The sequence below is a fragment of the Mustelus asterias genome, chromosome 4 (assembly GCF_964213995.1).
Source record: "Mustelus asterias chromosome 4, sMusAst1.hap1.1, whole genome shotgun sequence".
Taxonomy (NCBI): Eukaryota; Metazoa; Chordata; class Chondrichthyes; order Carcharhiniformes; family Triakidae; genus Mustelus; species Mustelus asterias.
Window position 1 is genome coordinate 85,822,474 of NC_135804.1, and position 26,220 is coordinate 85,848,693.

Here is a 26,220-nt window from a genome sequence, read left to right on the forward strand (position 1 = left end):
AAGTCTCACTGGCCAACATTTTAGACAGTAAGAGTTTTAACAACACCAGGTTAAAGTCCAAAAGGTTTATTTGGTAGCAAATGCCATTAGCTTTCGGAGCACTGCTCCTTTGTCCATCTGACAAAGGAGCAGCGCTCCGAAAGCTAATGGTATTTGCTACCAAATAAACCTGTTGGACTTTAACCTGGTGTTGTTAAAACTCTTATTGTGTTTACCCCAGTCCAACGCCGGCATCTCCACATCACAACATTTTAGACTCATTGTCGATTTTGGACCAGATGGGGCAGTTTGGAACATCAAAGCAAGAGTGAGCCCCTTGAGCCTGTTCTGCTATCCCGCTAGATCATGACAAGTTGTATTTCAACCCATTTACTCCACCTTGCTCCGTGATAGCCTCATTGTACAAAAATCCAACAGTCCAATTCTTCCAACATTCACACCCTGGGAGAATTCCAGATTTCTAACAGTCTTTGTGTAAAAGTGCTTCCTGATTTCAGTGCGGAATGGCCTGGCTCACTTGTTAAGGTTATGTGTTCTTTTTCTTGATTTCTCCCATAAAAGGAAATAATATCTCTTTGTCTGCCTATCAATCCCTTCTAATATTTTTAATTTTTCAATCAGTTCTCTGTTCAATCACTTACGTTCAAGAGAATAAAGTAAAGTTTCTGCAGCCTGTTCTCATGATTGAAGCCTCTAAGCCTTGACAGTTTTGAAAGACCTACACCAGGTCTTCTCTTTTCTACAGCTCCAGACTGGTTAAACTTTCCTGATAACTGAAGCCTTTCAGTTCTGTTATCTGTTATAAATGATTCATGAGTGTGGACTCCCAATTTCTTTGTTACTCATGTAATGATACTGTACTATTAACATATTTTATGTTTAAGAGGGGACTGCTTTAGGATTGTGTTTTGTTACAAGCAGTTGGTTTGGCAGGTGCTGGAAAGCAGAATAATTACTCATTTTAGCCATGTGAGTATTTATTTAGCAGAAGGCTTAATGAACTTTTGTTTACCAAAGAAAAGGACCCTTGGGGTGTTTCTTGATTAAATTAATGGAAGGTGAGTTAGGTACACAGGATCATAAGAACATAAGAACATAAGAAATAGGAGCAGGAGTAGGCCATCTAGCCCCTCGAGCCTGCCCCGCCATTCAATAAGATCATGGCTGATCTGACGTGGATCAGTACCACTTACCCGCCTGATCCCCATAACCCTTAATTCCCTTACCGATCAGGAATCCATCCATCCGTGCTTTAAACATATTCAGCGAGGTAGCCTCCACCACCTCAGTGGGCAGAGAATTCCAGAGATTCACCACCCTCTGGGAGAAGAAGTTCCTCCTCAACTCTGTCTTAAACCGACCCCCCTTTATTTTGAGGCTGTGTCCTCTAGTTTTAACTTCCTTACTAAGTGGAAAGAATCTCTCCGCCTCCACCCTATCCAGCCCCCGCATTATCTTATAAGTCTCCATAAGATCCCCCCTCATCCTTCTAAACTCCAACGAGTACAAACCCAATCTCCTCAGCCTCTCCTCATAATCCAAACCCCTCATCTCCGGTATCAACCTGGTGAACCTTCTCTGCACTCCCTCCAATGCCAATATATCCTTCCTCATATAAGGGGACCAATACTGCACACAGTATTCCAGCTGCGGCCTCACCAATGCCCTGTACAGGTGCATCAAGACATCCCTGCTTTTATATTCTATCCCCTTCGCAATATAGGCCAACATCCCATTTGCCTTCTTGATCACCTGTTGTACCTGCAGACTGGGCTTTTGCGTCTCATGCACAAGGACCCCCAGGTCCCTTTGCACGGTAGCATGTTTTAATTTGTTTCCATTGAGATAGTAATCCCATTTGTTATTATTTCCTCCAAAGTGTATAACCTCGCATTTCTCAACGTTATACTCCATTTGCCATATCCTCGCCCACTCACTCAGCCTGTCCAAATCTCTCTGCAGATCTTCTCCGTCCTCCACACGATTCACTTTTCCACTTATCTTTGTGTCGTCTGCAAACTTCGTTACCCTACACTCCGTCCCCTCCTCCAGATCATCTATATAAATGGTAAATAGTTGCGGCCCGAGTACCGATCCCTGCGGCACGCCACTAGTTACCTTCCTCCAACCGGAAAAACACCCATTTATTCCGACTCTTTGCTTCCTGTCGGATAGCCAGTCCCCAATCCACTTTAACACACTACCCCCAACTCCGTGTGCCCTAATCTTCTTCAGTAGCCTTTTATGGAGCACCTTATCAAACGCCTTTTGGAAATCCAAAAACACCGCATCCACTGGTTCTCCTCCATCAACCGCCCTAGTCACATCTTCATAAAAATCCAACATGTTCGTCAAGCACGACTTTCCCCTCATGAATCCATGCTGCGTCTGATTGATCGAACCATTTCTATCCAGATGCCCTGCTATCTCCTCTTTAATAATGGATTCCAGCATTTTCCCTACTACAGACGTTAAGCTGACCGGCCTATAGTTACCCGCCTTTTGTCTCCTTCCTTTTTTAAACAGCGGCGTAACATTAGCCGTTTTCCAATCATATAGTCACGTGATACTAGAAATGAGAGAAGCTAGGTTTGTGGCTGAGAAAAACAGCTTTCTGGATTCAGTTGCTGGAGAGGACTGTTTAAAGGTAGAAATCTACAAGCAGCTCTCCCTCTCTATAAATTTTTTCTGGGAACTTCAAAGCTGTTAACCCAAGTCAAAGCAAGTATGCATGGATTTGCTAACTAATTTTGAAGTGGGGTTTAAGACTATAAGAGAAATTTTGCTTAATTGGAACTGAATGTGAAGAGTTAGAGTTAAGAACTGTTTCTTTTCATGTTTAAAGATTGTTCAACACTTAAGAGTTTAACTGTGTTATAAATAAAGCTGGTTTTTTGATTAAAAAAAGATCCCTAATTTGCCAGTGCAATCACTCCCGAGGTGAAAGCACCCTTTCCTCACATTTATGCCAAAAAATAGAAAAATAGTTGGGGTCTAGTCTGGCTTCATAATATACCTTGGCATTTCTGCTCTGGCACCCTAAAACTCGACAATTCATAGTTTCTCACCATTTACATAATACTCCAATTTATTTGTTTTGGGTCCAAATTGGATGACTTCACACTTGCTCATGTTGAATTCCATTTGCCATATTTTTGCTCACTCACTTATCTGGGACAAGTTGTTCAGGAAACATGCAAAATGCAGAGACCAGCAAATCTTTGCAACTTGCACAGACTGTTGAATACTTGACAAGCTGTTGAATACTTGACAAGCCAGCTATTGTTTCCCCAGGGTGGTAACAAAGCCAACTTCCACAATATCTATTGAATTTGACTGCATTTTGCATTGCTGCATGTGTTGGAGAATCCACATAGCAGCAATATGCAAACAATCTGCTGTTAACCATATAACCCCCCCCCCTCCACCCTCCTTAATTACATAGTTTCCTCACTTCATTTGTAAATTTGTGTAGGCACATTTCCATTTTGGATTTGCACATTCTGAACCACATTCCAATAAGAATAAGATCATTCGTTCTTAATTTGGAGGGATGTTGGGGGAGGGGGGGGGGATGGGGTTGGTGTTCATTATTCATTAGATATATTGGCCATAATGAATATTTGGAAGACTTAGCTGCTGGGAGTCCATCAGAATTGATAATGTATGACAAGTTATTTCTAGCACTAAGTGGTTGCCATCTGCAGCCATGATCTCGTAACAGGCTCCATCACATATGTCCTCAATAATTTCCTCTACCAATTTTCTACGTGTCCCGGTGCCTTAGATTCTCTTTAATACCATCTCTCCACAGGAGCGTCCTCATCTATGAAGTCAGACTTGCAGTAATAAAATAATTGCCATTGTTTAGATCTTTAACAACACACACTCAATTCTAATTGGGGCATGGGATTTCACCTTCATTAACAAATCGGAATACATTAACACAACAGTAGCAATACAGACAATGGAACTGGAAGCATAGGTGAGCAACACTGCTGGAAAACATCTTTCTGAGAATAATTTGGTGGACTGAAAAGTCCATCTCCCAAACAATGGGCGGAATTCCCCCACCTGGAACTAAGTCCTGAGGCAGGGGTGGGGATGGGGACCTGCTATGGAGGCCAGCAGGAAAACATATCTTCCATCCCTGGTGCAACTAATCATGCATCGGGTGTTTTGAGCCATCTTGATGGCTCACGTCCTGCCATCATACTCGGGTGCCATATTGAAAAGGCATCACTGAACCATCATTGAAGAAGAAAATGAACACTATGAACACTCTGAGGCAGGAAGGTGGACCTCCTGGATGATACTGGAGCTGCAAGATCCATCTGAAAGATGCTCTCCCCATCCACTGCTGTGGTGGTCCAGGGTCAGTGACGGCCTCCATCCCAGGCCTTCTTCGGTAAGTCCTGGCTGTAAATTCACGCCAATGTGAAACTAAAGTTTGGGCCTCCCACCAAATTCTACCCCCCCAACCTGCTATTGATCCTGCGGCATGGGTATGGGAGAATGTGTTTATAAGACCCAGGCGGTACATCAAGGCAACAGGGGGCTCATGTTGAAAGACCTTTGGGAGATATCTCCTGCCACATTTCCACTGGCATTGGGAATTTGTTCATTTTCAGATATGTGTGTACTTTCAGCAGCACCATTTGCAAAGGAAACATGCAGTGCGCAAAAATTAACCAAGAAGTTTAACATCGCCTAACTATTTCATGAAGAAGTGAGATATAGCTGTCCCAAAATATTCAGTGAGGCATGTTCTTCATGATCCCAGGCTATAAAATCATCAGGTCGTGAATACTGATGGACAAAGCTTATTTCATCCATCTCAACATGAAAATCGGTGTTTCAACCTTCATTGCATTTTCAATTTCCTGAGGTTTATTGACAATAGGGATTAATACCCATCTGACTCCTCTGTCAGTGATCCTGCATCCTATTTTTGGCAGCGGCCTCTTCGAGTAGACTCATCTTTCTCAAGTTTCCTAAATCAAATCATTCATGAGGAACTGAATGAACTCGAAATTTTGAATAGCTAACATAGCCTCCGAAACTGTCTACCTATATATTGGTTGGTGTAAGAAAGATTATAGTCTCACCAAGAAAAGTGCCATGCTCTCAGCCAGAAGGAAAAAAACACTTCAACCAGTATTCTCATTTCCCTGTCCTTTTTCCTTCTGAGGTCTGAGTTGTCACCTTCCTGAAACTTGGTCCTGAAAGTTGTTGAAAATGAATTTCCATTGCTTGATGTGGAGGTTGGGCTGCAGCTTGTTGTTGTATCAGTTGGACTTGTCCACCACTGTCATTCTCCATTGTGCATTGTGCTGCATTACCCATGGTTGTCCTGGCTGTGCCTCTGTTATTAAGATTTTTATCATAGAATCCCTACAGTGGAGAAGGAGGCCATTCAGCCCATCGAGCCTGCACAGACAACATTCCCACCACATCCTATCCCTGTAACCTTACATATTTACCCTGCTAAGCCCCCTGACAATAAGGGACAATTTATCATGGCCAATCAACTTAACCTGCACATCGTTGGACTGTGGGAGTCCAAGAACACCCGGAGGAAACCCACGCAGACACGGGGAGAATGTGCAAACTCCACACAGACAGTCACCCGAGGCTGGAATTGAACCCGGATCCCTGGCTCTGTGAGGCAGCAGTGCTAACCACTGTGCCATCATGCCGATCCTAATCTAGAATAAGAAGCTAATGAATCTTGGGACAGCGCAGTGGCACAGTGGTTAGCACTGCTTCCTCACAGAGCCAGTGACCCGGGTTCGATTACCGGCTTGGGTCACTGTCTGTGTGGAGTCCGCACGTTCTCCCTGTGAATGCATGGGTTTCCTCCGGGTTTTCCGGTTTCCTCCCACACTCCAAAGGTGTATAGGTTAGGTGGATTGGCCATGCTAATCTGCCCCGTAGTGTCAGGGGATTAGCAGGGTTAATACGTGGAGTTACAGGAATAGGGCCTGGGTTATCGGTGCAGACTCGATGGGCCGAATGACCTCCTTCTGCACTGTAGGGATTCTATGATTCAATGATAGATGAGATCTTACTGGAGACAATGATCATTTGTTGAAAACACATTTATTTACATACTATTTACAAAGGTTAATTAAGACCAAGGCAAAGCTGGAGCTAGTCTCTCATCAGCTTCTCGGCCCTCTTGCTTCAGTAAGTGACATCATTTTGACATAACTCCTCACACGCATGCTCAGTAGCTAGCACTAGAGTTAACCCTTTACTCTACAATGCCAACCACCATTGAGTCAATATTGGAGCCACAGTATCTTGATCTAGTTTTAGATCAGTAATATGCATGTGTTTGTGAGCTCCTCTCCCCAGTATCGTAACACAGGTGGTCAGTTTCTGTTTCACCACACTAGTCCCCTGATAAATCTACACAGAACTGAAAATGAAACAAGAGCAAAACCCTTCAGATGCTGGTAAACAAAAATAAATAGAAAAATGCTGAAAATCCTCAGCAGGTCATGTCATCTCATCTCCTGCTGCATTTATATGCTTCCATTCTCTCTCGCTCTCTGTATCTCTCTCACTCTGTATGTCCTTCTCTATATCTTTTTCTCTTTATGCTCCCCTCTCTCTCTCTGTCTCTCTCTTGCTCTCACCACATTTTTCTCTCCTGTCTCTCTCTCATCACTATCTCTGTGGATTCCCCTCTCTCTCACGCACGCTCTGTGTATACCTTCTCTCCCTTTCTTTCTGCCCTTCATCTCTCAATATTACACCAGCAGTTTAGAGCTTTAAAAAAAATCAGTACAAGCCTGATCAGGGTCCTGATTCACTATTTCTTAAGTTCTTGGGTTTTGCCATCTGGGGATCCATCATGCTCAGGGACACTTTGGTCAATGGGGGAGTATGCCCAGGATTTGTCAATGCTGGAGGTACTGCAAAGCCTCCACTCTCATGGATGTTAAATGCTGTTAGCTATGTCATGAACAGAATTTATCTATTTCCTTTAATTGTCTGTAATCAATACATTTGTGTAAAAGGGTGTGTTTTTTTACCCTCAGATTGTTCTCCCCAATTAAATAATATAGCAGCAAACTTTTGTGGGTTTAAATAAAAGGCTATTAATTCTCATAAATTTACCCTGTACTAAATGTGACATCTCACAAATACACAAAAATTAGATATGAATTAAACTAATATACTGTTACAGATTATAATTATCCCATTCTCTGATTTAGACTAGCATGAAGCAGGCCTGTTGTTTCTTGGATAGTCTTGATGCTTTGAAGTTGAAACAAAGGATTGGTAAAGTGAAGGTTTCTTGTTGTTGAATTTCTAAAAAACTAGTTCTTAGATGAACTTTAACTGGAACAGGTCAAGGAGTTCTCTGTCTGTAGGATCTCCCACTTTCAAGGTATTGCTGTTTAATACGTTGGCTGCTTCGGTGACTTACAGCTAGTTTGATAGGTTTTGGCAGAACTCTGAAAGCAGTTTCTTGCTGATTGTAAAATGAGACAGCAAAATGGTTCCCTCATCATGTGTCTCAGAAACATAGAAACATAGAAAAACTACAGCACAATACAGGCCCTTCAGCCCACAAAGTTGTGCTGAACATGTCCCTACCTTAGCGATTACTAGGCTTACCTATAACCCTCTATCTTACTAAGTTCCATGTACTTATCTAAAAGTCTCTTAAAAGACCCAATCGAATCCGCCTCCACCACTGTTGCCAGCAGCCCATTCCACGCACTCACCACCTTCTGAGTGAAAAACTTACCCCTGACATCTCCTCTGTACCTACTCCCCAGCATCTTAAACCTGTGTCCTCTAGTGGCAACCATTTCAGCCCTGGGAAAAAGTCTCTGACTATCCACTCGATCAATACCTCTCAACATCTTATACACCTCTATCAGGTCACCCCTCATCCTTCGTCTCTCCAAGGAGAAAAGGCCGAGCTCACTCAACCTATCCTCATAAGGCATGCTCCCCAACCCAGGCAAGATCCTTGTAAATCTCCTCTGCACCCTTTCTATGGCTTCCACATCCTTCCTGTAATGAGGCGACCAGAACTGAGCACAGTATTCCAAGTGTAGTCTGACCAGGGTCTTATATAGTTGCAACATTATCTCACGACTCCTAAACTCAATTCCTCGATTGATGAAGGCCAGTACACCATACGCCTTCTTAACCACAGCCTTAACCTGCACAGCTGTTTTGAGCGTCCTATGAACTCAGACCCCAAGATCCTTCTGATCTCCCACTCTGCCAAGAGTCCTACCATTAATATTATATTCCGCCATCCTATTTGACCTGCCAAAATGAACCACCTCACACTTATCTGGGCTGAACTCCATCTGCCACTTCCCCACCCAGTCTTGCATCCTATCAATGTCTCGCTGCAACGTCTGACATCCCTCCACACTATCCACAACACCTCCAAACTTTGTGTCATCAGCAAACTTACCAACCCATCCCTCCACTTCCTCATCAGGTCATTTATAAAAATCACAAAGAGTAAGGGTCCCAGAACAGATCTCTGGGGCACTCCACTGGTGACCGATGTCCATGCAGAATATGACCCATCTATAACCACTCTTTGCCTTCTGTGGGCAAGCCAGTTCTGGATCCACAAAGCAATGTCCCCTTGGATCCCATGCCCCCATACTTTCTCAATAAGCCTTGCATGGGGCACTTTATCAAATGCCTTGCTGAAGTCCATATATACTACATCTACTGCTCTTCCTTCATCAATGTGTTTAGTCACATCCTCAAAAAGTTCAATCAGGCTCGTAAGGCATGATCTACCTTTGACAAAGCCATGCTGACTATTCTTAATCATATTATACCTCTCCAAATGTTCATAAATCCTGCCTCTCAGGATCTTCTCCATCAACTTACCAACCACTGAGGTTAGACTCACTGGTCTATAATTTCCAGGGCTATCTCTACTCCCTTTCTTGAATAAGGGAACAACATCCGCAATCCTCCAATCCTCCAGAACCTCTCCCGTCTCCATTGATGATGCAAAGATCATCGCCAGAGGCTCAGCAATCTCCTCCCTCGCCTCCCACAGTAGCCTGGGGTACATCCCATCCAGTCCCGGTGACTTATCTAACTTGATGCTTTTCAAAAGCTCCAACACATCCTCTTTCTTAATATCTACATGCTCAAGCTTTTCAGTCCGCTGCAAGTCTGCACTACAACCACCAAGATCCTTTTCCATAGTGAATACTTCTTCCACAAGTTTAAAGTCCTTTTTCAAAACAAAGAATGGTGTACATGATGATTCTAATCATCCTGTGTTGTTGTTTGATACCTTGTGATTCACCCAGTCTAGTTTGGATAAGGGAAACCTTCATAATACAATGGAAGGTTGGTACAATCCATTCACATCCATCTTACATATATTGAATTTCAATGTCCCCATTTGTCCAAAGTGTAATAAAAAGAGCCAGTTTATTTGGAATGTTATAGGCTTTTTGGTTGGATCCATCCTTAAACAAAAGGTAGTGTAAATTCCCTGGATGTCTGTGAATGTCCATATTTCATTAGATATTCACTTGAGACTTAGGATTGTCTGAAGCTCAAAATGCCAAAGGTTACATAATTCACAGTAGCCATTTTAATAGTCTGTTTGTGTTCAGTTTAAGAAAACTACTTGACTGAAAGTGCATAATATACAGGGACCTGACAAAGGTAACACTCACAGACATTCCTTATCTTAAATTGCTGTCACCTTTTCCAGTAGATGTTCCATGTTTCTAATCTACAAATCTCTCTCACTGCTTTCCAAGTCTGTTTTCTACTATGACTCAAGGTTCATATAATTCCAGGCTTAATCCTTCCGTTATTTTGTCACAGCCTGTTTCACGCATCACCTCCATGCCCAGGGGCTAAGTGCAGGGTCTGTAAGAAAAGAGGTCAGAAAAATGAATAACTGCATCTGAGAGAGAATCCATCTCAGTAAAAGGCTGAGATCTGGCAAAATTTCTATTGTGTAAATAATGTTCAAATGTGAATTTGTATTTTCTGGATGAAACATATTGCAGCTGTAATTTACTTGTGTTCTCCTGGCATCCCAATAAAATTTGAAGCTTACCACGCAGTCACTATTTTCAGTTTATTTAGCTGCATCAAGCACTTGATCTACATAAACCACAGACACATGTGTTTTCTTTACTTGAGTACATAATCCCATAGATTCCCTCCAGTACAGAAGGAGGCCATTCAGCCCATCAGATCTATACCGACTCTCCAAAAGAGCATCTTACCCATGCCTTATATCCATAATTTACCATTTACCAGCACATTTACCATGACTAATCCACGTAACCTACACATCTTTGGGCACTAAGGGGCAATTAAGCATGGTTTATCCACCTAACTTGCACATTTTGGACTGGGAGGAAACTGGAGCACCCGGAGGAAACCCACGCAGACATGGGGAGAAAATGCAAACTCCACAAAGAGAGTCACCCAAAGCCAAAATGGAACCCAGGTCCCTTGCACTATGAGGCAGCCGCGCTAACCACTGTGACACCGTGCCGTCCTAATCATGCTGCTGTCCATTAATGGTACTTACGTGAACATAATGGAGTAGTTGCTTTTTCTTTATATTTCCCATTTTGCAAGTCTTTAATTTGTATGAAACTGCTATACTTGAACCAGTTGACTTGGTCTGTAGTGATCTCAACTGATACCAGCTGACGGCAAGGTGGCAGTGGTTAGCACCGCTGCTTCACAGCGCCAGGGACCCGGGTTCAATTCCTGGCTTGGATCACTGTCTGTGCGGAGTCTGTATGTTCTCCCCATGTCTGCGTGGGTTTCCCCCGGGTGCTCCGGTTTTCTCCCACAGTCTGAAAGACGTGCTAGTTAGGTGCATTGGCCGTGCTAAAGTGTACCCAAACAGGCGTCAGAGTGTGACGACTCGGGAATTTTCACAGTAACTTCATTGCAATGTTAATGTCAGCCTACTTGTGACTAATAAATAAACTTTAAAAAAAGTTGAGCCAGTAAAAACACCCAATCCAGCTGGCCTCCAAACTAGTATAATGGTCGGTTGGAACCAATTTAACTAGTTGGACTGGTCAACTGGTTTGGTATCCCAATTTCTACAGAACTGATTCCACTGGACCAGTTCAACTGGTTTTTCCACCTGGAGCTTTGAGTTTTTCAAGTGTCATATCATCTAGAAAGATATCCTGACTTTACCCACCAAAACTTACATGATACAGCATGAGTTAGAACAACAAGGGATGCCGTGCATCTTTCTACAGTTGTCTTGGTTCAATGATTGTTAAAGAATACTATGAGCACACACAAAGCATGGGCAGAATTCTCCCATCCTGGGGCTAAGTGCTGTGGCGGGGGCAGGAATGGGGAGTGTTACTCACTGGGAAAACACACCATGCCTTCCATCCCCAACCTAATTAATTATTCCCCTGGCAGCTTTGCACTGTATTCCATGGTGAGGCGGGTGTGATGGTGTGATTTCTGCCATCATATCTGGGCACCATATTGAGAAGGTGCCCAACAACCCTGATCCACCATTGAAGAAAGAAGATGGATCTCCAGTAACACTTTGAGGCTGGAAGATGGACCTCGTCGATGACATTGCACTTGGAAGATCCACCTGATGCAGCCTTAACACTCTGCTGTGGTGTTCTGGGGTCCAGGGTTGCTGGCGACTTTCATCCCAAACTCCAGAGGCAACCTCAGGCATTCCTTTGATGAGTCCTGACCTCTGCCCATCGCATTGTTGCAAACGTGTCTTGTACCGGCATTTTTTCCGAGTGGCGTAACGGAGAATCAGGATGGGGGGGAACAATCCAGTCCAGCCTTCATCTGTAACCCACTGGTGGGGTGCAAATCAGTTTCATGCTGTCCTCCAGCAATTTCCCAGTCAGACATAGCGGGCACCAGCAGAAGATCCCGCAGGAAATTCACGCCATCGTAAAACTAATTTTGGGCCTCTCGCTGTATTCTCCCTCCCCTGCCCACCATTGAACTCATTGCCAAGGGACATGGGAGAATCCCACCCCACCTTCTTCCAATAACCCAGCAAAGAATTTATGAAATTCTCAAAATAAGTGGTAACGTTACTTGGTTAATATTCACAGCAGTTAGACTGTTTTGTGCACTGGAATTAGTGTGTTAAACAGGCTTTCCTCTCTCAATGAGTAATGTATAATCCCATACAATGATTTCACAGCTTGCTTTAAATTCATCTCACAAAGTACACGACATTCATATGTTGATTTTGGAAATTTGCACAGTGAACGAAAATCATAATAATTAACATCAAATAAGCCAATGCTTAAATCTACTGACACGATCGTGGATCTTCAATATACCTAACCACAAATTGTGGACCTGGCCTGTATGTTCAGCCTCTGTTAATAAGATGCAGAAGTCTGTGACCCTACTTACTGCTGCTGAACAATTCTCCTTGATTCTGGCTGCTGAAAACTGCACTTTTAATGGTTTGAGAAATACTGCACGTACCAAGAACACATGTCCCTTCAATGAGTCATGTCAGGTCCTCGTAGGTCAATTATTCTGCATGCATAAGCATGTCGATGGATTGGGAAGAAATGTCCTTCTTATATAGCCAGTTAGACACGTTGTTATTCTAATTGTGCCCAGCTCACACACACATTTTCTGATTTGAGACAAACAAATGATGCATCAAACATCAAAGCTTCAACAGGTTTGTTCAGGTCAATGGAGACATCCAGTGAAAGATATCTGAGCACACTCTGCTTCAAGCCTTCTGCAGAATATTTCATTTCCTGCAGAATTTCAAGCCGGCAATTATAATGTCTCTTAATTAATGCCAGCCTCCTTTATACAAAGGTTCTGTACACTTTGGGAAATTAAACTCGAAGTCCTGTGCCTCGGCAGCTATAGCTAGAAACACTGCCGGTTCATTTCCCTCAACTTCCTGATAGAAGTTTATAAAATTATAAGGGGCATAGTAAGGTGAACAGGTGGAAGCTTTTTTCCCAGAGCAGAAATGACAATTACAAGGGGGCACAAGTTCAAGGTAAGGGGGAAAAGGTTCAGTAGAGGTATGCGGGGAAGTTTTTTTACACAGACTGCCTGGAATGCACTGCCAAGTGAGGTGGTTGAGGCAGACACGTTAGTGGCATTTAAGGCTTACCTGGATAGACACATGAACGGGTGGGAAATAGAGGGACACAAGCAGTTGGCCTAGATAGGATAACGTGATCGGGGTGGGCTTGGTGGGCCGAAGGGCCTGTTCCTGTGCTGAACTGTTCTTTGTTTGTTCTTCAGTAGCATATATTCTGCTAGTTTCTCTATTTTAAAAAGGACTGTTGATGTTATATATTAACCAAATGATGTCTGTCAATTGTACTGTTTGAAAGCAAAACACACAGAGATTCTCTTTGCATACAGTTGCATTTGCAGATTAAATCTAGTGTTGAGATCAATTCCTGTGAATTCCATAGACTGCTGTTTTTTTTAAATTCATTCATGGGACATTGCTGGCTGGCCAACATTTATTGTCCATTCCTAATTGCCCTTGAACTGAGTGGCTTGCTCGACCGTTTCAGTGGGTAGTTGAGAGTCAACAACATTACTGTGGCTCTGGAGTCACATGTAGGCCAGACCAGTTAAGGACAGCAGATTTTCTTCCCTAAAGAACAAAAGTGAACCAGATTGGTTTTTCTGACAATCGACAATGGTTTCATGGTCATCAGTAGACACTCAATTCCAGATTTTTTTAATTGAATATAAATTCCAACATCTGCCGTGGTGGTATTCAAACCCAGGTCCCCAGAACATTAGCTGAGTTTCTGGATTAATATTCTAGCAATAATATCACCTCCCTGTGTATACAAGTCATAATATTTGGGGAAAACCCATACATCCCAGACACATTGCCTTGTTCAAACTATAGTGCATATATTTTTAGAATTTCCTGATAAAATTTGAAATAATGGGCACCAAATGGAAAGGTTGTTTTGAATCCCTTATCTGAACAGGAAAGACAAGCATAGAGTTGTCAAATTGATAGATGTATCAATTAGGAAGCCAAAAATACACAAGCAATCAGAATCTATCTTCTCTGATGGTACTCGGTACCAGCCTTTACAAAGGGGACTTGGAGATTTAGAGTGGGATTTTAACCTCGCTCTCTTGTAAAATCATGTCCTGAATACAAAATGGAATTTAAGCACAGCATCATATAGCACAGCTCCTCTACCACTTACTATGTACAAAAGGACCACAATAAATTGAAAGAAATATGCATTGAAAAGATCAATGTTTTATAAATGAATACCCTGGGACATTAATGTGTAATCCCATTCCCTGCTACTCTGATTGAGGTGTTTATTTACCTTCATCTAAGTCCATTGACCATTTGAGTATAAAGTTATGAAGTGAGCAGATAGATATTAGTTTCCAAATACTGTGTGGTAGGAATTCAGTGGGAGTTCTCCCAATGTCAGGATAAGATTGTCAGAAACCTTAGCGAAGCAGCAAAATAGTTGCCACTGATCTTCCACACTAAGGTGTGATAAATGATTGGACAACCCTTGTGGAAATTCTCTGTGTAGGTTTATATCACATTTTAAACAATTATACCATATGGCATGGAGATCCACAGACATGCTTTAGTGAAGTAGTTTATCTCTCCAACCAGTCTACATGTCTTAAAGCACCAGCATAAGTCTTTTGCAATTCTTATCTGCACCATCCATTTGAAACCTCTGACCTTACAATCGGAATCTATATCGAAGGGGAGGGTTATATTTGTTTGGAACCATCTCACATCTCTTGGGACATCCCTAAGTGCTTCATATAGACTGGGTTACTTTGAAATCCAGTCACACTTGGGTTCCTACAACATGAGAAGAAATCCAAAAACCAAAACTCTATCCTTATTGCTATTTTTAAAAATGGATTTCCTGCTGTACCAAAAGTTGGCTGCTACAAGTGATATGACCACACAGTTGGCCTTTTGTCTGGGAGATACTTTCCAGGGATTCCAAGAACAAAAAATTATTTTCTCAGCCTCTGGAATCTCGTACCTCATTGTACAGACTCCTGATATTCACGAAACCAAGAGGGTCACACATCGAAACTCATTATAACCACAAAGCTGCTAACAGACTCACATCAAACATAGGACTGTCCAGGACCATTTCAAAAGGGAACCAAAGGGACATCAATGGCATCTGATAATCTCACTTTGCTAGCAGAGGCAACAGGTCTGCCAAGACAATAGCTTCCCAATACCTGACCTTCAATATGGATAGTTATTCTCTCAACAACTAATGACTGGGACAGTATCAGCCCAGAAATCAAAGCCAATTCCAGACATTGGATAAGCGTCCCTTTTGAAGGCATTGTGGAGAAAGATCACATGATTCAAGTGGCCACTTTGAAATCTCTATCTACCATTGAGAACTAAATCAGTCTTCTGTTTTAATGTCCAACTAGCGAGCCACCAAAACGCAGGCCCCTCCAGGCAGAAGAATAGGCTACTCATCAAGCCTGTCTTTGCGAGAAGATTTCATATCAACAGAACTGATCCAGTCTCTGCGTACCTGTTTCATCTTGTTAAGCACTAACTGAAAAGTGAATATGACTACTCCGACTTCAGCCAGCAGAACTCAAGCTCCTACATGAGCAAATTCCTCACTGGTCTCTTATTTGGAGCTCTGGAATTGCATAAATTAATATTTGTTTCTGTGGTCCTTATACTGTAAAACTCCTTTATCCACCTATCCCCCTTTATTGTGTGTGTGCGTTCGTATGTGGGTGAGTGTGTGTAAGTGCTTGTGTGTGTGGGGGGGGTGTGCACGTGTGGATATTTGTGTGGGTTTTTATCTGTGTGGGGGAGTGAGTTTGAGTGTGTGTGTGTGGTGAACCATAGATGGTTACCACTGTGGGTACTGAACCATAGATGGTTATCACTATGGGTACTTGTACATATGTTACTCTTGTTACTGTTGGGGTTAGGGTTGGGGTGTTCCACCTGTTGGTATTGTTCTGTGGTACACTCCGGTTGGCTCCGCCTTCCTATAGGAGTATAAAGGTCACTGCACTTCCTAGTGACCCTTTAGTCTGGGATTGTATTGTTAAGCAGTATGCTCTATTCTTGTTGCTAATAAAAGCATTTATTTCCCGGGTACGATCAGCCTCCCGAGTGAATTAATCGCGCATCAATTTTATTAGCAACAATTTTTGTTTTGAAAAGAAAACACCATAGAGGATGTCAGGTCGATAACTCGAAGCTGCCAGGTATGTGCTGAATGCAAGCCGCACTTCTACCGACCTGACAGGGCACACCTCATTAAGGCCACTCGCCCTTTTGAACGACTGAGTGTTGATTTCAAGGGCCCCCTTCCTTCGACAGATCGGAATGTGTACTTCCTCAACGCGGTTGACGAGTACTCCCGATTCCCTTTTGCTATTCCCTGTTCAGACATGTCCGCTGCCACGGTCATCAAAGCCCTGCGGAGTCTTTTTACCCTGTTCAGCTACCCCAGTTATATCCACAGTCATAGGGGTTCGTCGTTTATGAGCGACGACTTGAGGCAATACCTGCTCTCTAAAGGAATTGCCTCAAGTAGCACTACGAGTTACAACCCCAGGGGTAACGGGCAGGTCGAAAGAGAAAACGCTACAGTCTGGCAGGCTGTCTTACTGGCGTTGAGGTCTAGGGGTCTTCCAGTCTCCCGTTGGCAAGAGGTACTTTCTGATGCGCTCCATTCAATCCGGTCCCTCCTGTGTACGGCAACTAACGCTACCCCACATGAGCGGATGTTTACCTTCCCTAGGAAGTCTTCCTCTGGGACCTCACTGCCGTCTTGGTTGACGTACTCAGGACCTGTCCTCCTGCGGCGGCATGTTAGGACCCGCAAGTCCGACCCTTTGGTTGAACAGGTCCATCTCCTCCACGCCAACCCTCAATATGCCTATGTAGCATATCCTGACGGGTGAGAGGACACGGTCTCTATCCGAGATCTGGTGCCTGCAGGACCCCTGGAAACCCCCGTCGCTCCCGCACCCCTGGTTAGGGTTCCTTTGCCCATTCTCTCCCCTCCTGACACGGCGCGGGCAGTATCGGGACCTCCACTTAATCCTCTTACTCCTGTGTACAGCTTGCCTGAGTCCAGGAGACTGTCGCCACCTCGAGGCTTGCCCGAGTTCAGGAGATTGTCGCCACCTCGAGGTCCACCCGTCCGTGAGGAACTGGAGGAGTCACTGGACACCACCTTGGAGAGAGGGTCACCACGGTCACCAGAACCGGCGCTACCGCCAGTGCTGCGGAGGTCGCAGAGACGGTGCGGACCTCCGATACGACTGAACTTGTGAATATATGGACAGTTCGTACTGTTTTTTTTTGCCCCACCAGCCTTTGTTTTAAAGGAGAGGTGAATGTGGTGAACCATAGATGGTTACCACTATGGGTACTGAACCATAGATGGTTACCACTATGGGTACTTGTACATATGTTACTCTTGTTACTGTTGGGGTTAGGGTTGAGGTGTTCCACCTGTTGGTATTGTTCTGTGGTACACTCCGGTGTGCTCCGCCTTCCTATAGGAGTATAAAGGTCACTGCACTGCCTAGTGACCCTTTAGTCTGGGATTGTAATGTTAAGCAGTATGCTCTATTCTTGTTGCTAATAAAAGCCTTTATTTCCCGGGTACGATCAGCCTCCCGAATGAATTAATCACGCATCAGTGTGTATATGCGGTTAGTTGGTGTGCCTGTGGGTGTGTGTGTGTGGGTGGGTGTGTGTGTGTGTGTGTGTGCCTGCATGTGAGTGTATGTGTGTATGTTTGAGAGTGCATGTGCATGTGTGAGAGTGTGTGTGCGTGTGTGTACAGGTGTCTTTGTGTGTATGTGTGAGTGTGAAAGTGTGTGAGGGTATTGGTGTGATGTACGTGAGAGATTGTGTGTACATGTGTGAGTGTGCGTGAATCTGTGTTGATATGTGACAACGAGTGTGTGTGTGTGGATGTACGAGTGCGTGTGTGGGTGTGTGTGGAGGTGCGTGTGTGGGTGTGTGTGTAGGTGCATGTGTGGGTGTGTGTGGAGGTGCATGTGTGGGTGTGTGCGTGGGTACGTGTGGGAAGTTGCTAACACTCCTCCCCTGGGCTTTGTACATCAAATTACGTTAGCCTTCTGAGTTAATCCTTACTCAGATTTGCTGCGGATTATTAATACATCAGATTAAAAAACCCGAGGGATTGGGAAACCATGCCACTCCACATTTTTAAAAATTGAAATAGTTTCTGCTTACGAGCAGGTGGTGAGAGGAAACCAGTGCAGTTTTTCTGTCTTTCACCCATCCATAACAATTGCAATGTAGCTTAATAGAGCTGCCACGTGGCTGTATCCCACAACCAGAACTAGGGTCAATGACTAGTTAATCTCTTTTGTTGGCAGAAAGAGGGATGGAGGTCAGAACATCTGATTTTTTGCTACAATTGTCTAGGGCATTGGTGAGGCCACACTGGAGTATTGTGTGCAGTTTTGGTGTCCCTATCTGAGGAAGGATGTCTTTTCTTTAGAGGGAGCATAGTGAAGATTTACCGGGCTGATTCCTGAGATGGTAGGTCTGTCATATGAGGAGAGATTAAGTCAGTTAGGATTATATTCACTGGAGTTTAGAAGAATGAGAGGGGATCTCACAGAAACTTATAAAATTGTAACAGGGTAGATTCAGAAACAAGGTTCCCAATGGTGGGGGAGTCAAGAACTAGGGGTCATAGTTTGAGGATAAGGGGTAAACCTTTTAGAGGCGAGGAGAAATTTCTTCACCCAGAGAGTGGTGGAACTGTGGAATTCACTAACACAGAAAGTAGTTGAGGGCAAAACATTGTCTGATTTCAAGAAGAAATTAGATATAGCTCTCAGGGCTAAAGGGATCAAAGGATATGGGAGGAAGAGGGGATCAAGATATTGAATTCGATGATCAACCATGATCAAAATGAATGGCAGAGCAGGCTCAAAGGGCCGAATGGCCTATTCCTGTTTCTAGTTTCTATGTTCTTTTTCAAATAGTCCCATAAATTCTACACCCACCTGGGAAATAAGACAGGACAGTTCAGTTTAGAGTTGAAAAATAGCTTCCAAGTTATTCTTGGCACCCACCAAGAGGTTCTTGAACAAAATGTGGCCTGTCACGGGAGTTAAGGGCTATGGGGAGAGAGCGGGTAAATGGAGTTGAAATCAACCATGATTGAATGGTGGAGTGGACTCGATGGGCCGAATGGCCTTACTTCCGCTCCTATGTCTTATGGTCTTATGGTCTTATCAGGGAGGAGAAATCCACTGACAAGGGTTTGTTCTTGTCAGGATGGCTGCAGAATGAGGGGAGACTCAAAAGCTACAAGCCACTCTTCTGGGAAAAATGTGTTTATTGTGAGTTGTACCCAGAAGAAAATATCAAGAACAGCTGGTTAGAATTAGCATCAGGATGACGAGATGTAAATCACACTATCCTGGAATGTCCTCTTCTGCTTTGCAAGCAGGATGTGCTGCACATGGTGCTGTGAAATTTTTTAACTGCAGGCTGTAGTAACATCGCCTGACACTGCACCTTTTGTATTGGCCTGAGCACTTTGTGGGGTATTGTAAACATTGCTGAGTCGAAACATTCCTCTATTTTATAATGCATGGTTAAATAAAACACTGTGTGCAATTGGAGAAGCAAAGAAATGGAATTCATTGTAGTACAGGATTATAGAATCATATCACTGTGAAATTCGATAAGATCTGAAAATGGGCATGAGGACTGCAGGCATGATTAATGCACACTCACAGCTTGCAGTGCAGAAAACCTGCAAACTTTATGTTGCCGGCCCATTTCAATGTTTGCAATGTACTGCCAGAGCTAAAGGGGCTTTTGGTACAGGTCTGAGCATGGGTTGCAAAATCATAACAGGCTAGACATGAGGAAAAGCTCGCATGCTCTACTTAAAGTCATTCTGCACCTCTTAAAGGGGAACCTCCAGCAGAGACTGGGACACAGTTGCAGAACAGGATGTATTATTTTTTATTCTTTCACAGGACATGGGTGCCTCCGGCTAGGCCAGCATTTATTGCCCACCCTAATTGCCCTTGAGGTGGTGGTGAGCGACCTTCTTGAAGTGCTGCAGTCCATGTGGTAGGAAGGGAGTTCCAGAATTTTGACTCAGAGGCAATGAAGGAACGACGATATCGTTCCAAGTCGGAATGGTGTGTGACTTGGAGGGGAATTTTCAGGTGGTGGTGTTCCCATATAACTGCTGTCATTGTCTTTCTAGGTGGTAGAGGTTATGAGTTTTGAAGGTGCTGCTGGTGGAGCCTTGGTGAGTTCCTGTAGTGCAACGTGTAGATGGTGCACACTGCTGCTACTGTGTGTCAATGGTAGAGGCAATGAATGCTAGAGGTGATGGATGGGATGGTAATGAAGCCGGCTGCTTTGTCCTGGATGGTGTCGAACTTCTTGAATCAATGGAGCAGCACTCATCCAGGCAAGTGGAGAGTATTCCATCACACTCCTAATCTGTGCCTTGTAGATGGTGGACAGGCTTTGGGGAGTCAGGAAGTCAGTTACTCACCACAGAACTCACAGCCTCTGACCTGCTCTTGTAGCCATGGCATTTACATGGCTGGTCCTGTGCAGTTTCTAGTCAATGGTAACCCCCAGGATTTGATATGTCAAGGGGAGATGGTTAGATTCTCTCTTGTTGGAGGTGGCCATTGCCAGGCTTTTGTGTAGCCTGAATGTCACTTGCTACTTATCAACCCAAGCCTGGATATTGTCCATGTCTTGCTGCATGCTGGCATAGACTGCTTAGTATCTGAGGAGTTGTGGATTTTGCTGAACATTGCATAATCATCAGCGAACATCCCCACTTCTGACCTTTGGAGGGAAGGTCATTACTGAAGCAGCTGAAGATAGTTGAGGCTAGGATATTACCCTGAGGAACTCCTGCAGTGTCCTGGGACTGAGGTGATTGACCTTCAACAACCACAACCATTTTCCTTTGTGCTAGGTATGACTCCAAATAGCGGAGAGTTGTCCCCATACTTCCCATTGACTTCAGTTTTACTAAAGCTCCTTGATGCCACAATCAGTCAAATTCTTTCTTGATGTCAATGGCAATCTTGCATCCAACTGAATGTCCCTGGTGGAACCCGAACTGAGCATCTGTGAGCAGGTTACTGCTGAGTAAGTGCCACTCGATAGCGCTGTCAATGACCCTTTCCATCACTTTGCTGATGATTGACAGTAAACTGATGAGGTGGTAATTGACTGGTTGGATTTGTCCTTTTTTGAGTACGGGATGTACCTGGGCAATTTTCCACATTGTTGGGTAGATACCAGTGTTGTAGCTGTACCGGAACAGCTTGGCTAGGAGCACAGCAAGTTCTAGAGCAGAAGTCTTCAGTACTATTTCTGGATTATTGTCAGGACTCATAGCCTTTGCAGTATCCAGTGCCTTCATCCATTATCACATGGAGTGAATCAAATTGGCTGGAGACTGGCATCTGATATGCTGGGGACCATTGAGGAGGCCGAGATGGATCATCCATTCAGCATTTCTGGCTGACGATTGCTGCAATTGTTTCAGCCTTACATTTTGCACTGAATAGCTGGGCTCCACCATCATTGAGGATGGGGATATTTGTGGAGCCTCCTCCTCCAGTGAGTTGTTTAATTCTTCATCACCCTTCATGGCTAGATGTGGCAGGACTGCAGAGCTTAGATCTGATCCATTGGTTGTGGGAGTGCTTAGCTTTGTCTGTTGCATACTGATTCCGCTGTTTTGTGTGCAAGTAGTCTTATGTTGTAGCTTCAACAGGTTGACACCTCAATTTTAGGTATGCCTGGTGCTGCTCTTGGCATGCTGTCCTGCACTCTTCATTGAACCAGGGTTGATCCCCCTGGCTTAGTGGTAATGGTAGAGTGGGGACATGCTGGACCTTGAGGTTACAGATTGTGGCTGAGTACAATTCCATTTCTGATGGTCCACAGTACCTCATGGCAGCCCAATCTTGAATTGCTTCTTCAATCTTGAATGTTCAAAATCCATTCCATTTAGAACAGAGGCAATGCCACACAACACGATGGAGGATATCTCAATGTGAAGACTGCACTTTGTCTGTACAACGTCTGTGCGTTGGTCACTCCTACCAATACTGTCATGGACAGATGCATCGGCAGAAGGCAGGTTGGTGAGGATGCAGTTCAAATAGTTTTTTTCCTTCTTGTTGGTTCCCTCACCACCTGCCGCAGACACAGGCTAGCAGTTATGTCCTCTGGGACCCGGTCATCTTGGTCTGTGGTGGCACTATTGAGCCACTCTTGGTGATGGACACTGAAGTCCCCCACCCAAAGTACATTCTGCACCTTTGCCATCCTCAGATGTTCTTCCAAGTGGTATTCAGCATAGAGGACTGATTCAACAGCTATGGGCAGGGGTGGGGGGTGTGGGGGTACATGGCAATCAGCAGGAGGTTTCCTTGCCCATGTTTGACCTGATGCCATGAGACTTCATGGGTTCCAGAGTTGATGTTGAGGATCCACAGGTCAACTCCCTCTGCCTGTATGCCACTGTGCCATCACCTCTGATGAGTCTGTCCTGTTGGTGGGACAGGACATGCCCAGGGATGGTGATGGTGCTTGGACTTTGCCTGTAAGATGTGATTCAATGATTATAACAATGTCAAGTTGTTGCTTGGGCAAGTCTGTGACACAGTCTCTCAATTTAAGCACACACCCCTGAAGTTAGTAAGGAGGGTTTTTCCTTCTCGATCCAGAGCTACACAAGGGCATCCTGCAAGGACATGTCATGGTTCCCCCACTGAAAGTCAGCAGCCTTTATCCACAGATGCTGTTGTTACTGGTGTAGCATTGAAGGAGTACTTAACCAGGCACCACGCAAGACATACATTATAGGAATTCACTGGGCTGATCAGTTGACGTTGTGTGCAATGAAGCAATGTTTGGTTTATAAATTTGGCTTAGGATGTTTGTTCCATGGTGGCTTTTATTTTAACATCATGGTGTAGTGGACACCCTAATGGTCAGAAACAGTAGGGAGGACTGATGGGGAATTGGGCTATGTTCATGGTACCGTTCAGATGAGTTGTTCATAGACAGCCCTATCTTAGTTGCCTCCTCTCTTGCTCCCCTCTTCCTGCTCCTTCCCCTCCTCCTCCTCCCCCTCTTCAGCTGCTCACGGTATAGCTGGTGCTAAGGGCTGTACACTGAAGAAATGTAAATGTGCTGTACACGAAGAAATGTGAAGTGGAACTTCCTGCCTAATAGCGCCGTGGGAGGGCCTACACAACATGGACTGAAGTGGTTCAAGAAGGTGGCTCACCACTACCTTCACGTGGATAATTGGGGATTGACAATAAATGCTGGCCTAGCCAGCGAAACCCACATCTCGTCAAAGAATTTTTAAAATGCAGCAGACTACCACATATCTTCACAACCCCAGTAACCTTCACAGCTTCTGGCAATGTTGGTTATACCCTGCTCTGAGTCGACATGTGGCTACAATAAGTTGACAATTTTAATGGGAACCTCCTAAATGAAGCAGATGTGGCTGACACCATTGCTCACTGAGATTCAGAGAGGAGAACTGCTCCCTGAACACCCTGGGCAGATCTGGTCTCCTGCTGAATGCCCTTCCACCCCTCCTCCCTCTTTCTGCAGCTTCTCCTGCTCAGTGTCACTTCTATTAATTCTCCCAGTCAAGCTGTTGTCAAAGGGTGATGCAAACTGTTACACTGACGTCTGGGGGGCAGATATGGGCGGCACAGTGGTTAGCACTGCTGCCTCGCAACACCAAGAACCTGGGTTCGATTCCCAGCTTGGGTCATTGTCTGTGTGGAGTTTGTGCATTCTCCCCATGTCTGCATGGGTTTCCTCCGGGTGCTCCAGTTTCCTCCCACAGTCTGAAAGACATGCTGGTTAGGTGCATTGGCCATGCTAAATTCTCCCTCAATGTACCCAAACAGGTGCCGGAATGTGGTGACTAGGGGATTTTCACAGTAACTTCATTGCAGTGTTAATGTAAGCCTACTTGTGACACTAATAAATAAACTTAAACTTAAAACTTAAAAGATGATTGGTGCAGAATCCTTCATGTCAGGACAATGTCTTCCATCACATGTGTCAAGAACAGAAGCCCTCACTTACTGTCCATAACCAGCATATTTTGTATGGAAAGAAGTGTGTCTTATCTTACCCTTGGCATGTGTATTTCAATTAAATTATTCAGCAGGATTTCATGAGGTTAAAATAAAAAAATAAAAGTAAAATACTGTGGAAAGTAAAAAGTAAAACACACACACACACCCCTTTTATAGGCCTTGGTGTTTCTTGAATGGATCTGATGATTTGGAGTTAAAGTGTGAGTCTTACAAATTGAGTGGTCCATAGCAGATTGCAAGGTTTCTTGCAGTTGAATATCTAGGAGGTTGGTTCTCAGGTGAACGTTGAAAGTGGAACAGATTAAACACTTCAGCTGTTTAATTACTTACAACTAATTTCGGAATCTGATTCTCAAGCTGGCTGATGACTGATGGTTTGGGTCTCCTGGGTCCTGGGTCAATAAGGGTGCAGTCGCTGAAACCAGCTTCAATCACAGCTGGGTTAACACTTCTGTGATCTACCCAGTCTGGTTTGGAAAGGGAGGCCATCCTGATACAATAGCCATTGAGTTTTGATCTTCCCCTTTGTCCATTATGAAACATGAGACAGGCAGCCTGGAAACTCTGCTGTCTTTAGGTGTTGACCCATCCTTAAAACAACGAGGCATGTGAATTCTACAAATGGTTGTGAGGCACACGCAATTACTGTCCATAGTCCAAATGCCAAATGTCACGTGATTTGTTGCAGCTACGCTTGTTTGTGTCCAATTATTAAAACTATTGACTGGAAGTTCATAATATGACATGCCTGTACTGGACTTGTCACATGCAACACCATTCTCTTTGGACCTCAACTTTAACAACACTAGAAACCAGCAAATTCTTCAACAATATCAGCAAGTACCAGCAGAAAACAATTAGCAGCAAACCATAAATAAAGAACACTGCTATGGGGGCTCCTTTCTCCATATTCAGCTGGCTGAGGTTATGAGGTGGTGTCAATTGTAGTATTCAGATCCAAAGTGTCAACGCAGTGTTATGGTGCTATGCATTTTAGAAAGAGTATAAAAAACATGCATTTGTATCCCAGTGCGGATATAAATTCAAATCATTGTCTCCTTGTGGCAAACATTAAGGTGAAACTGAAACTATGAAAAAAGAAAAAAATGTTACCATTTCGACCTTGACATACTGAAGGATGAGAACATCAGAGAGGCATTTACTCTCAAAGTTTAAAAAATGTACAAATGTCTTGTGATTGAGAAACCAGAACAAACTGCGGTCTCAGAACCAGATGTACAAAACAAATGGAAAAACAATGGTAATATTCCCAAGAAAGAAAAGAAAAAGAGGCAAGGGACAAAATATAAGGGGGGAGGGTGAGGGGGGAATGGCTCACCCCCACTGGATGCAAAGTTAGTGTGGAGCCACCTCGCTCCGCGCCAGTCTGCTGGGCAGCCATAACGTGGGGCTTTTGTCCCTCATTGGGGAGGGTGCCCACTCTTGGGAGCTGCCACCTAATCCAATTGGCCTACAGCTCCATCAGTTTCAGCAACACTATTAGCGGGTGCTGCCAGGACTGCAACCAGGAACAAGGTGCCCATGGATCCCAGAGCCAGTTAAGTCTGGGATGGTGTGTTTAATGGAGCAGGTGGATAGGAAGAAAGGTGATGTTCTATCTTAGGGGGTTCGTTACCTGATCCACAATGGACATCCACTGAAGATAGTGCCATGCCCTGCCCCCCCCCCCCCCCCCCCCGCCCCCACTTTACTTCCCTAGCCTTGGAGAAAATTTTAAACCTGCCCAACTGCTCATGCCAACCATTTTATGCCATGGGCAATGTATTATTGGGGTCTGTTCTAATGGAGAGCCAAAAGGATCAGAAATGTTAACTCTGTATCCTCTCCTTCCAGATGCTGCCAGACCTGCTGAGCTTTTCCAGCATTCTCCATTCTTGTTTCCGATTCCAGCATCCACAGTATTTTGCTTATTTTATCAAATTATTGGTGTTAATTGACTTGTTAACAAGCCCATCTGATCATTGATTAGTTACTTAAATATGGCGGGTGAGCTGCTCATTTCTACGCCAG

The 26,220-nt window shown here is 44.2% G+C and overlaps 1 protein-coding gene across 1 annotated transcript in view; it reads right to left on the minus strand.

Annotated features, from left to right (window-relative positions):
- Positions 1 to 26,220, minus strand: part of LOC144492825 (adapter SH3BGRL-like) — a 119,924-nt gene that overhangs the window by 62,297 nt on the left and 31,407 nt on the right. Inside the window, exon 2 of the mRNA XM_078211321.1 lies at positions 9,696 to 9,894. Within this exon, the coding sequence (XP_078067447.1) occupies positions 9,696 to 9,701 (6 nt within the window). The 5' untranslated portion in view covers positions 9,702 to 9,894. The remainder of the gene's footprint in view (positions 1 to 9,695; positions 9,895 to 26,220) is intronic.